The sequence below is a fragment of the Protopterus annectens genome, chromosome 5.part0 (genome assembly GCF_019279795.1).
Source record: "Protopterus annectens isolate FY-2018-M chromosome 5.part0, PAN1.0, whole genome shotgun sequence".
NCBI classification, from domain to species: domain Eukaryota; kingdom Metazoa; phylum Chordata; order Ceratodontiformes; family Protopteridae; genus Protopterus; species Protopterus annectens.
In genome coordinates, this window is record NC_056735.1 from 26,628,022 (window position 1) to 26,641,211 (window position 13,190).

The 13,190-nt window shown below is 38.1% G+C and overlaps 1 protein-coding gene across 1 annotated transcript in view; it reads right to left on the bottom strand.

Moving 5' to 3' along the window:
- Nucleotides 1-13,190, bottom strand: part of LOC122802456 — a gene marked incomplete in the record, with an annotated part of 745,162 nt that overhangs the window by 99,197 nt on the left and 632,775 nt on the right. Inside the window, 1 exon segment of the mRNA XM_044072077.1 lies at nucleotides 9,701-9,748. Coding sequence (XP_043928012.1) covers nucleotides 9,701-9,748 — 48 coding nt within the window.

Below are 13,190 nucleotides of genomic sequence, written 5' to 3' on the forward strand. Positions count from 1 at the left end.
GTGAGTGTGTTATGGTATCCATTGTGTGAGTGTGAGTGTGTGAGTGTGTGATGGTATCCATTGTGTGAGTGTGAGTGTGTGATGGTATCCATTGTGTGAGTGTGAGTTTGTATGCTATAACCAAAATAAACTGTACATCTTTCTGCCCAAATATTTCTTCTACATTCCTCTATAAACAGAATAATAGATTGGGACAAATGTTTATGCTATCCAAAATTAAAACAATATAACAGGGATTTATGATATTGCCAACTGCATTAGTAGATAACAATAGTAGCCTTTATTTCATCTTTTGCATTGGAAACAACCTGCTGCATCTCTCCAGATAGACACAATCCCAAACAAAACAAAGACTCTTTGTACCAAAGGCAAGCGTCCAGTCTGGTGGACCCCAGCCATAAACAAGCTGTACAACAAAAGGAGGAAGCTACTACAAGATAGAGCAAAATCCTTAAAAGGGAAGACACCCTTGATCATTATAAGTAAAAAACTAAGATCTCTCATAAAATCATCCAAGGCAAATTTTGAGAGAAAAGTCGCTAAGGACTCAAAAGACAATCATAAGGCCTTTTTTAGCTATGTTAGAAACCTGGGAGGAAACGCCCAGATATGCTCAGAATTAGTTCAAAATGATGTAAAAATCACTGAACCTACAGACATTGCCAACATACTGGCTGACAGGTTCAGTGCAAATTCCCAAAAGGAGAGATATCTATACCAGAGGATTGTAGCCCCCCAAACATCTCAAACGCTCAGGTGAGAACTGCTCTCTCCAAGGCGAAAAACACAGCATCCATGGGACCAGATGGTGTCCCCGGTTGTGTGCTCCACGAAATCAATGAGGAATTAAACCCGCAGTTAGGGCAGCTGTTTAATCTTAGCCTCACCTTAGGATACGTACCCAAGGAGTGGCGTACGGCAACTGTGGTCCTACTTCACAAGGGCGGTGCCTCCACCGACCCTGGAAATTACCATCCCATCAGCCTGACAAGCCTGGTCTGCAAAGCTATGGAGAGGATCATAATGGAACTCATAAATAAAGACATAAGGGACTTGCAGACATTGGATCCAACCCAGTTTGGCTTTGTCAAAGGCAGATCATGCCTTTTAAACTTGGTTGACTTTTTCGAAACAGTCGCCAAGGCCATTGATGAGGGCAAGGCAGTCCACACAGCCTACCTTGACCTGGCAAAGGCTTTCGACACAATACCCCACTCAGGTATCATTGAAAAACTCACCAGCTTGAATGTAAACCCATACATCACAAGATGGGTTGCAGACTGGCTAAGTGATAGAACCCACAGGGTCAGAGTTGCTGGTGCCATGTCAGACTCAAAGCCTGTCACAAGTGGTGTCCCACAGGGCTCAGTCCTGGGCCCACTCTTGTTCGGCATCTACTTTTCAGAAGTACAAGCAAACACAGGAGGATTATGGCTGACAAAGTTTGCAGATGATTGAAAACTGGGCGCCATAGTCGAGAACACATCCGACACAGATATCCTTCAGAAGGGTCTTATAGAAATGGATAACTGTTGCCAGAGCCATGGCCTAAAGTTAAACACCAAAAAATGCATAGTCATACCCTTCGGGAAAAACAAGGTTACCCCTAGCTACCATATAGGTGGCAATCCACTAAGCACAGAAAAGGTTATCAGGGATCTGGGGACCCAGGTTGACAGTAACCTTTCGTTTGACACTCACGTTGCCAAAGTAGTAAGGAAGACCTTCTACATTGCCCACCTGATCATGAAGGGATTCACATCTAGATCAAGGGAGTTCATCGTTCCCCTGTACTCATCACTCATCAGACCAATGATTGAGTACAATGCCCCATTCAGAATGTATCTGACCCGACACCTGCAGCAATTGTAAAGGCCCCAAAAGTTCCTCACCAAAAGGATAAACGGTCTCAAAAATATGTCTTATGCTGCCCGACTGAAGGAACTCCAGCTCTATTCAGTCGCTTACCGTCTGCTCAGAGGTGACCTATGCCTAACATACAAGGCCATGTCCAACCCGGAATTGATGAACATGCTTCACCTCAAAAAATCTAAATCCATCAGAACTACAAGGGCAAGAGCCTTAAACCTTAACACGGTTATTAATAGGACGTGCTGGAGGGACAGATTCATCACCCAGAGACTCCCTGTGCTGTGGAACAAAATCCCGGTACATGTGAGGCAGAGCACCTCGCTGGCTTTGTTCAAGAGAAATCTTGACCAATGGATGGGAGATCGCAGGTATACCACAGGGATTACCTCAGTGTCACTGCTTGACAGAGGCACAGCAAAATAATGGGCATAGTATCCTTCAAACTAAGGTGTGGCGAAAGCCACAAAACTCTGGGCTAGGCTTATAAATGCCCTTGGGCAGATAGCCTAGTATGAACCTATGAACCTATGAACCTGAGACGTTATGAGCTGTTGAATCAATAAGTAAATAATAAATTGCACAAAATATCTAAGTATAGTCAGTAGCCTGTTTTTCTACACCACAATGATGATGCAAATAAAATGAAGCAGACAATCATACATTTAACCCTGTTTCCATTTAACAGAGTAATATAAGCCAAAAAATAATTTTATTTATTTATTTATTTTACATTTGTTAACCGGGCTAGTCTAGCTGGATATATGTCCATTTTCAGTAGAGGCCCGGGGAGAAAAGCTCCACACATACTAAATTACAAAGAGACAATTTATAAAAAATTAAGTACAATAAGAATATACATTTAGTAACACGAAAAAACAAAATACCTAAGGAACACACAAAAATATAGTCGTTCAGTAGAAGCATTACAAAAAAGTCAAGATTAGCAACATGTTTTCGATAATCCGTTGGATAGAAGAAGTAGAACAGGAGATAAGAAGGGAATTACAGAAGAACTACAAAGGAGGAAGAGAGAAAGAAGCAATAGTCTAGTGAGGAGAAGTGTAAGAAGATGGAAAAGAGGACAGGGGAGAGAAAAAGGAGGAGTGGGTCAGAGCATAAGAGGAGAGCAACAGGGCAATAAGAAGCAGGAATAAGTATAGTTAATAAGTATAGTGTAAAGTTCTAGTAGAGTAGGGGGAAAGAAGAAGGTTAGTCAGGAGTCCTACAGGAACTTTTGTGCAGCATAAAAACTGTCTGCAGTAGGGATAAAATTGGAGTTTGGCACTGTTAATGGAAATCCTGTAATACCATCGTCATATATTAACTAACCATGGGAACTCATTTTATAGATAAAAATAATCAAAAACAAGAACAATAAGGGGACTTGCATCAAAGACTGATAATTACCATTGAACCTAGTTCAAGGTCCAGAAGGCAGCTCTTGTTCCCAGTAATGTATCACTGACCACCCAATAAAGGGACTATCACTTTAATACCAAAGTACCCACAGTATATTTCTCACTGCCATAAGGGCACCACTGCAGTTATCCAGATCAAATGTCTTAGTTGCATTTCAGTGTAAAATGCCAGTGTAGTTATTGCCATATGCAACAGAATGCGAGATTAAAGAAACTAACTCTGACAGAAGAATTTGCGTGAACTCTGAAATGAGAGATGAAGATTAGAGATTGCATGGTTTCTTAAATGATAATTTCCCTTTTTTTCCAAACTGACACAAGTGGACAAACAAAAAAATGAGAACACCCATCTAGGAACTTCGGCAAAGGATAGGAGAATAAAATGCAAAACTCAAAGCACATGGGATGAAACTGAGTACAGATAAAACAGTTGTAATGGCAGCAAATGATGGAGTTAGAAGCTGAGAATTGAGATAGAAGGGAAAACAGTGGAACAGATTAACAGCTTCAAGTGTTTGGGAAGGCTGGTTCAGGAGAGGAAAGTCTGAATGAGGAGGTCAAAGCTGGAACCAGAAGGGCTGCAGCCAACTGGCATATAGTGCCAAGTGTAATGTATGACAAAAAATGCCAAAAGAAGCTGAAAAGTAAAGGTGGGCAGTAAAGGCAGGGCAATTGACAAAGATATATGTGATGGAGATGAGCTGCCTGAGACACTGAGGGACAGAGGAAGAAATGAGGACATAAGAGCAGAAGCCAAAGTAGCTCCAATTGCAGAAAAGTTCAAAGAGAACAGCTACAGTGGTTTGGGCACATGCAGAAAAGCAGAAGGCAATCTACTGAAGAAGATTTGGGACAGACAGGAAAAAGGCAAGAGGAAGCAAAGGTGTCCAGCAAACAGTGGATGAGTTGTGTGAGAGAAGACCTGTGATACTTGAAAGATAGTCGAAGAAGGCAGGAGCGTGGCACTGAAAAGAGAGATCGTGACAGTTGACACAACATCCTGATCCCATGCAGAAAATAGCATAAAAGTTTGAGTGTGATGATATATATATATATATATATATATATATATGTGTGTGTGTGTGTGTGTGTGTGTGTGTACATATAAATATATATATATATATATATATATATATAAATAGACACATATAGTATATATATATATATATATATATATATATATATATATATGGGTCTACCTGACAACGCCGAAAGCTGACAATGCCGACAATGAGAACACCGACACCGAAAGATCGACAACTGAGATGACCAACGGATGAAAACCCCGACACTGGGAACACCGACATGTGAAAATGCTGTGTAAGTATGCAGTAGTGATGGACGTTAGGGTTAGGGTGCGAGTAAGGTAAGTGTGCGATAGTGACGGACTCTAGGGATAAGGGCAGGTTAAGTGAGTTAGGGTTAGGGCACGGGTTAGGTAAGTGTGCGATAGTGACGGACTCTAGAGATAAGGGCAGGTTAAGTGAGTTAGGGTTAGGGCACGGGTTAGGTGAGTGTGCGATAGTGACAGTCTTTAGGGTTAGAGGCGGGTTAAGTGAGTTAAGGTTAGGGCGCCGGTTAGGTGAGTGTGCGATAGTGACGGACCTTAGGGTTAGGGTTTGGGTTAAGGTTAGTGCATAGATAGTTGTGTATGTAAGGTTTAGTGTGGGTTTGTAAGGATTTTGGTGTACTTGTGTTGTGTGTCTGCTTTTTGGACAGGGGATTTGTTTTGTTTGTTGATTGTCGGGATTGTGGTGTGTCGGGCATGTGAGGTTTCATGTTTGTGAACTTTCTGTTATGTGATGTCGGTGATTTCGTTGTCGGTGTTGTAGCATGTCGATGTTGTCAAGTAGACCCATATATATATATATATATATATATATATATATATATATATATATATATATATATATATATATATATATGGGTCTACTTGCTATGATCGACATTTCACAATATCGAAATCCATATGGTCGAGACTATATGATCGACATTTGAAATATCAAAAATACAAGCAGACAAAAAAAAAAAAAACTAACTTTAACAATGCTAGCAGGCCTGCACCCCCATGAGGGGCTGAGCCCCCCACATCCCCCGTAACTTTAATATACTAACTCCGAGATCGCACTACAGTGCGGAAATAGAAATCTTTCCATTCTGCACTGTATGGAGATGCTGGTTCCCAATGGTCGACATTTCAAATGTCTATCATATGGTCTTGGCCATATGAATGTCGACCATGTAAAGGGGACCCATATATATATATATATATATATATATAGATATATATATATATATATATATATATATATATATATATATATATATATGTGTGTGTGTGTGTGTGTTTGTGTGTATATATATATATAGATATATATATAGATTATATATATATATATCTATATATATATATATATATATCTATAGATATCTATATATATATATATATATGTATATACATAGCTGCTGAGTGTTTAATTGCATTCATCGCAGCACTCATTTATCACATGATATTTTTGGTAAATTTTGTCTGTATTGGTCGAATTATAGTACAGTCAAACTGCAACCTCTTTCTTAGTGGTTGTTTGAATGTGAAGTTAGTATATTTAATATCTGGGGGTGTGGGGACAGAGCCCCCATGTCAAGGGGTGTGGGGGTATAAAGCCCCCCCCACGTAAAAGCAATGTTTTTGTTTTTTAAGTGATAGCATATGTAAGCCATTTCTTTACATTTATGATCACTTTAGTTTTTTTTTTTTTTGTTAGATTTTTGTGATTGCCTATGAACTCTTTAGACATATTTTCTGTGATATAAAGAAATACAATCATATAGATGTGTACTCTTTTTCATTGAAATTACAAATGATCAATGTCTGCAATATCGATGTCAAAATGCAACATCCAGATTAGCAACAAGAACTGAGCATGTTCCAGTAATTAAACCTGGAGCAGGTTAAACCACATGTATTTTTGCAAGAGGAGCTTTAATCCCTCATGCACAACTCAACACCCACCTCCTGCTAATTATATATACTAACTCTGAGGGTGCATAATCCCTGGAGAAAGGGAATATTCTCTTACTTGGGGTTTGTCGATCTCATTCTCATGTTAACCATCTGTTTCTGCCAACCAAATGGTGTCAAAAATACAAATGTCAGCTATGGGGATGGTCAACCAAAACCATTCTCTGATGTTTGTGAGGACCAGTTTAAGGATGCTTGGATCCCTAATGGACATACTGGCTTTCAGGTTCATGGTGTTTCTGTTTATAAAATCCTGGAATCTCTTGGCCTTCATCTTTGAGGTTATGTATGAGTCCTAGTTTATAGGGTAATAGTTAATGTCACCCATGAGAATGGTGTCAGGTTGAACAGCAAGGGTCGCCAGTACATTTAAGTAAGAGCTATGGGTTTCCAGAGTTATAGAAGTGTTCCAATAGCTCACAAAGATATGGAATGGGACTTTGCTTGTGGTAATTTGGACATGGAAAAGCTGAAGTGCTTCATACTGTTTGTCAAGCCTTGAGGTATGTTTGTTTTTGATGAAAGTTGTGACACCTCCCCCTTTTCTTCCTTCCTGTATAATGTCTGGTCTGAACGTGTGGAAGTCATTATAGCCTGCTCTACCGGGAAACTCTCTACAGCTTTAAACCATGTTTTAGTAACTGCACAGACATCTACATATCCAGGGTATGGAAGGCTAGCAGGCAGGTAACTGCCCAGACATCTACATACCTCAGGGTGTGGTAACAGCACAGACATCTACATACACCAGTCTGTGGAGGGCTGGCAGGAAGGTTATCTTCTTGTTTAGACTCCTGGCAGTGAGCAGTGACACCTACACATTTTCTTGGGTTGTTTTTGCTGTGTTGCAGGGTTTACCAGGGTAGCAGTGACTCAAAAGGCACTATGGGGGGTGGGCAGTATTTCTGCCAGTATTTGAAAGTCCAGCAGAGATAGATGTAAACCATCCCTGTCAAAGCAGTATAGTTTGTCAACCATATCCTCCAAGGATGACAATAACTGTACCCCCCTTTAAGTGACATCAAAATTAAAGCCAGTTATTAAAGTAAATTATTTTTCTGTTCTTACTGTGGCACCATCCTTGATAAAGTTAATTTTCTGTATCTACTGTGGCACCATCCTTGATAAAGGTAGAATGCTGCTCAGTACTAGACTCATACTAGCCTGGGACACATCTCTCTTTATACAGCCTAGTTAGGCCCATCTCAGGCCATTTATACCAACATGGACTGTGACTATGACTGAGTCATACTTATCCTTGCGGTCTAAAACCCTTAGTGCATGCTTGACTTGGCCATGACTCTCTCCTTACTCAGCCTGTTGTGGAAGACATCTGTGTGTCTCACAATGGAGTCTCCTATGACCAAAATACTGAGTTGTGTGGTGATAAGTCTTTATGGGCTTAGAAGCTGAGACAATGTGAGAGGTGGCTGCACATATTGTGGTGGGTGTAGTTTTGTAGAGTGCTTTTGAGGTTGCTGAGGATACTTATTGTGAGTGCAATGTCTGGAATGTCTTTGTGGTTTAGGAGTATTATTAAATTCAAGAGCCTCTGCAATATGTGGGTCTATGTGCCTGGCCAATGCCATGTGTAGTGGGTGTAGCAGGTGTTTTTCTCATGACCTGTTTGGTATTATAAGTGACTGCATATGAGAGCCTTGTTTCCAGTCACCTTGTGTAACTACATTTCTCAAATACCATATCAGTTTTTAAGAATTTGGTGGTTTTCCATAAACATGAAGCAATTTCTACATTCCCCTTATCATGCTCTTATCCACCAAGCTGGCTTAAGAGATACTAGGAAGGTGCAAATCTATTGATACAGATACTTATATCTATTGTTACAGATCCTTATATCTGTTGTTACAGTTCCTTTTATCTGTTGTTACACATCCTTATATCTATTGTTACAGATCCTTGTATATCTATTGTTATGGATCCTTATATCTATTGTTACAGATCCGTATATCTATTGTTATGGATCCTTATATCTATTGTTACAGATCCTTGTATATCTATTGTTATGGATCCTTATATCTATTGTTACAGATCCTTGTATATCTATTGTTATGGATCCTTATATCTATTGTTACAGATCCTTGTATATCTATTGTTATGGATCCTTATATCTATTGTTACAGATCCTTATATCTGTTGTTACAGATCCTTTTATCTGTTGTTACACATCCTTATATCTATTGTTACAGATCCTTGTATATCTATTGTTATGGATCCTTATATCTATTGTTACAGATCCGTGTATATCTATTGTTATGGATCCTTATATCTATTGTTACAGATCCTTGTATATCTATTGTTATGGATCCTTATATCTATTGTTACAGATCCTTGTATATCTATTGTTATGGATCCTTATATCTATTGTTACAGATCCTTGTATATCATTTGTTATAGATCCTTATATCTATTGCTGCAGATCCTTATTACATGATATACGAGGGGACAGTACAACAGCGGTTTACAACTGGCTAGCTTGGTTGCTGTAAGAGTACAGACTAGAATCAAAACATTCTATGACTAAACTCATGTGGAGTCTCCTCAGTGCACTGAGGAAGGGTTTGTTTTTACCTGAAAGCTTTGCTGTTACTTTGACATTACTTTGCAATATCTGCTGTTAAAACTTAACCACCAAGTGTGTCTGTAGTCCAGAGTTTCTTTTGGATTTACCCTTTACCATCACTGGAGTGCAAAACAAAATATTCTTAATTTAAAACCACTGAAAAAGGTCACCCAAAGTACAGTAAATCACCAAGTTAAAATACTAAACCAAAAAGAGGTGCAGAAACTCACAGACAAAATCTAAAAGCACTTATAAGTAGATCAGAGGACCAGAACTCAGCAAATAATACACAGATTTAAAAGTAACACAAATAACATGATAAAGTATAATACAGCAATGGAGAACAAATATTGAGCTATGGATGTCTCTGGATTCAGAGCAGCAATTAAATGCAGTGTCAAAAGCTAATGCAATGAAATGCAGCTTTAAGTGCAACAACTGCAGAAACACATGGATATAATAGCAAATCTTATATATATTTTAAGCCAGAATGCAGTGTGTGTGTGTGTGTGTGTGTGTGTGTGTGTGTGTGTGTGTGTGTGTGTGTGTGTGTGTGTGTGTGTATATATATATATATATATATATATATATATATATATATATATATACATACATAGTGTGTGTGTGTGTGTGATTGTGTGCATGCATCAATATAGATAGACTGAGTTGAGGGCACTTCAGTCCTGTACTGCCTAACTTGATAATTGCATATTGCTATTCTTTAAACTATAACCTTTCAGTGGATGGTAAGATTCAACCATTGCACTGACATCTTTAGGTTCAAGTAGAGGAAATAAAACCACTTACTGTTGAAAACAGATGGACTTGTAGTTGCTGACGTTTCAAAGGAAGGATCTGTATGATAAGCAAAATGTAAATCTACATTTAGCAAACCAACAAAATACTAAGGACCAGGCACAGCCAGTTCAATCTAGATGTGCATTCAGAATTATTTAAAAACATCGCAGTCCAGTAATTCATCTTACCTTGTTTATTTATTTACTTTCCTTTGATTACTGGCATATCCAACTAGCCAAAGGCCATTTTCAGTGAAGGTGCAGGGGGAAAAGTTGCACAATACATTACATTTCATAAGCAATTACCACAAGGTAACAACAACTTGTACTACTAAGAATGAGCTATACATTTTAGTAGTTACTCACCATGCTAACTATACTATACACTATAAACAGGATGCTAAAGTCAGACATATCTTAAGAAAATTCAGCATTTAGTTCATATCAGATTGAAATTTTAGTACACAGACAACAGGTGAAACATATGCATTTTTTATCCAAACAGTTACTCACTTGTGACATCTAAATATGTGACAAAGTGTGAGGATTATGAAACATGACTAGGCTACAAAAGGAGGGGATTTAGTAATGGTGCTGTTACAAGGGCAGGATTGTTTTGTTGATAGGTATAACTTCAGTGGAATTTTAAAATATAGATGAGAAATGAATAGAATGAGGAGGGGGCTTACAAATGGTGATGTTACAAATGCAGGACCATTTTGCTGACTGGTACATTTTCAAGTAGATTTTAAATAACAGATGGGATGAGATTTTTTTTTTTATTTTTGTTGGGATAGAGTTCGTAGTTTATCAATGTATAGAGTATAGGCAGTCACTGTTATGATTTTTAAATATTTTAGTAGGCAAAATAATATATTTTCAAAAATTCAATTATTTCACGTTTTGTAAGTCTTAATAAATGCAAATATCCTTCATTACCAATGTAAAATCTTTTGGTATTTGATTTTAGTGTACTTATTTTTGTATAGCCCATAATCCTCAGGCCAGCATTTAATATGATGTGTGATCAACAAAGTACTACTAATACAGGAATTTACATCAATCCACGCATACATACATACTTGCAAATATTTCAAGCAAGGGCATTAATGCCCTTCTAGCCTGCCAATATATCAAAACACTTGTTTCCATAATAAGTGTCCAGGTTGTTCTTAAAAACATCTAAACTAGTACTTCCTTTAATGTAATTTGACATGCATCAACTGCTCTCTCAGAGAACCAATCAGTACACTTCTCATTCTTATAGAATCTTTTTTAATTTCTCCAAAACTTTTGGGTTTCTAATACTATGATGACAATGGACTCCATTCCTAAGTCAAAGTATGATTAAAGTTCATGAAATTAATATTGTTTCAATCTTTGAAGTCAGCCAAAAGTACTCTTCGGAGCACCCACAATGTGCCCAGTAATGACTCCTTCTGCAATTTGTATGGGTTTACATGTATTGGTAACATACAGCGGATATAAAAAGTGTACACACCCCTGTTAAAATGCCAGGTTTTTCTGATATAAAAAAATGAGAGCACAATAAATCATTTCAAACTTTTCTCTCCTTTAATGCAACCTATAACCTGTACAATTCAATTGAAAAACAAACAAATCTGTTAGGGAAAAAATATAAAAAATAAAAAAATGTCCAATAAGCTGCTTGCATAAGTGTGGACACCCTTAAACTAATACTTTGTCAAAGCACCTATTGATTTAATTACAGCATTCAGTATTCTTAGGTAGGAGTCTATCAGCATGGCACATCTTGACTTGGCAATATTTGCCCACCCCTTCCTTGCAAAAGTGCTCCAAATCTGTTAGATTGCAAAGGCATCTCTTGTGCACAGCCCTCTTCAGGTCACCCCACAGATTTTCTATTGGATTTAGGTCTGGGCCCTGGATGGGCCATTCCAAAAATTTAATTTTCTTCTGGTAAAGCCATTCTTTTGTTGATTTGGATGTATGCTTAGGGTCATTGTCATGTTGAAAGGTAAAATTCCTCTTCATCTTCAGCTTTGTAGGAGACGCCTGAAGATTTTGGGCCAAAAGTGACTGGTATTTGGAACTGTTCATAATTCCCTCTACCTTGACTAAAGCCCCAGTTCCAGCTGAAGAAAAGCAACCCCAAAGCATGACACCGCCACCACCATGTGTCACCATGGGGATTGTGTTCTTCTGGTGATGCAAAGTGTTGTTTCTGTGCCAAACATACCTTTTGGAATTGTGGCCAAAAAGTTCAACCTTGGTCTCATCAGACCATAACACATTTTCCCACATGCTTTTGGAAGACTTGATCTATTATTTTGCAAATTTTAGCCCGGCCTGAATTTTTTTGTGTGTAACAAAAGGCTTCCATCTTGCAACTCTACCCCATAGTCCAGACATATGGAGAATATGGGAGATTTTTGTCACATGTAGTACACAACCGGTACTTGCCAGAAATTCCTGCAGCTCCTTCATTGTTGCTGTAGGTCTCTTGGCAGCCTCCCTGACCAGTTTTTGTCTTGTCTTCATCAATTTTGGAGGGACATCCAGTTCTTTGCGACATCAATGTTGTGCCATATTTTCTCCACTTTTTGATGACTGTCTTCATTGTGTTCCATGGTATATACAATGATGTGGAAATTTTTTTGTACCCTTCTCCTGACTGATGCCATTCAAATATAAGATCCCGATGATGCTTTGTAAGCTCTCTGTGAGCCATAGCTTTTGCTGTAGCAGGCAACTGAGTAAATGTCAGGAAAATTCTACCAGGGCAGCTGAACTTTATTTGGGGTTAATCAGAGTCTCTTTAATTGATGGCAGGTGTGTACCCAAGAAGACAATGCTGTAATTAAATCAAAAGGTACTTCAACAAAGTATTAGTTTAAGGGTTTGCATGCTTATGCAACTAGCTTAGTGTACATTTTTTTATTTTTGATATTTAATCGCCTAAAAGATTTGTTTGTTTTTCAATTGAGTTGTACAGGTTATATGTCACATTAAAGGTGGGAAAAGTTTTGAAATCATTTATTGTGATCTCATTTTTTTATATCACAAAAAATGGTATTTTAACAGTGGTTTGTACACTTTTTATATCCACCTTATCTAAATATGATTTTAGATTCTTGTTATATAAGACCCATAGCTCCTACTGTGATTGGAACTGTCTGGATATCTTTCTTCCACATTGCTCTGACTTCTGTCTGCAAATCTTGATTTTTATGACTTTGTCTCTCTCTTTATGCAAGGTACTGTAGTCACTAGATGTAGTAATTTCAATGATCAATGCTACTTTTGTCTTCTTTTCATGGACCACTGTATCTGCTTTTCTCACATCTTTCTTTTAAACTGCTGATAATGGGTGATCCCATGTGATGTAGACTTCATCATTTTCTATGATGCTTTGTGGCTGATGTTTCTGGTGTTTTTCAGCCACTTCAGTACCAACATATTTGCCCAATCCCTAGTGCAACAGTCTTGCCACATTATTATGGCTTTCAGTATACAAT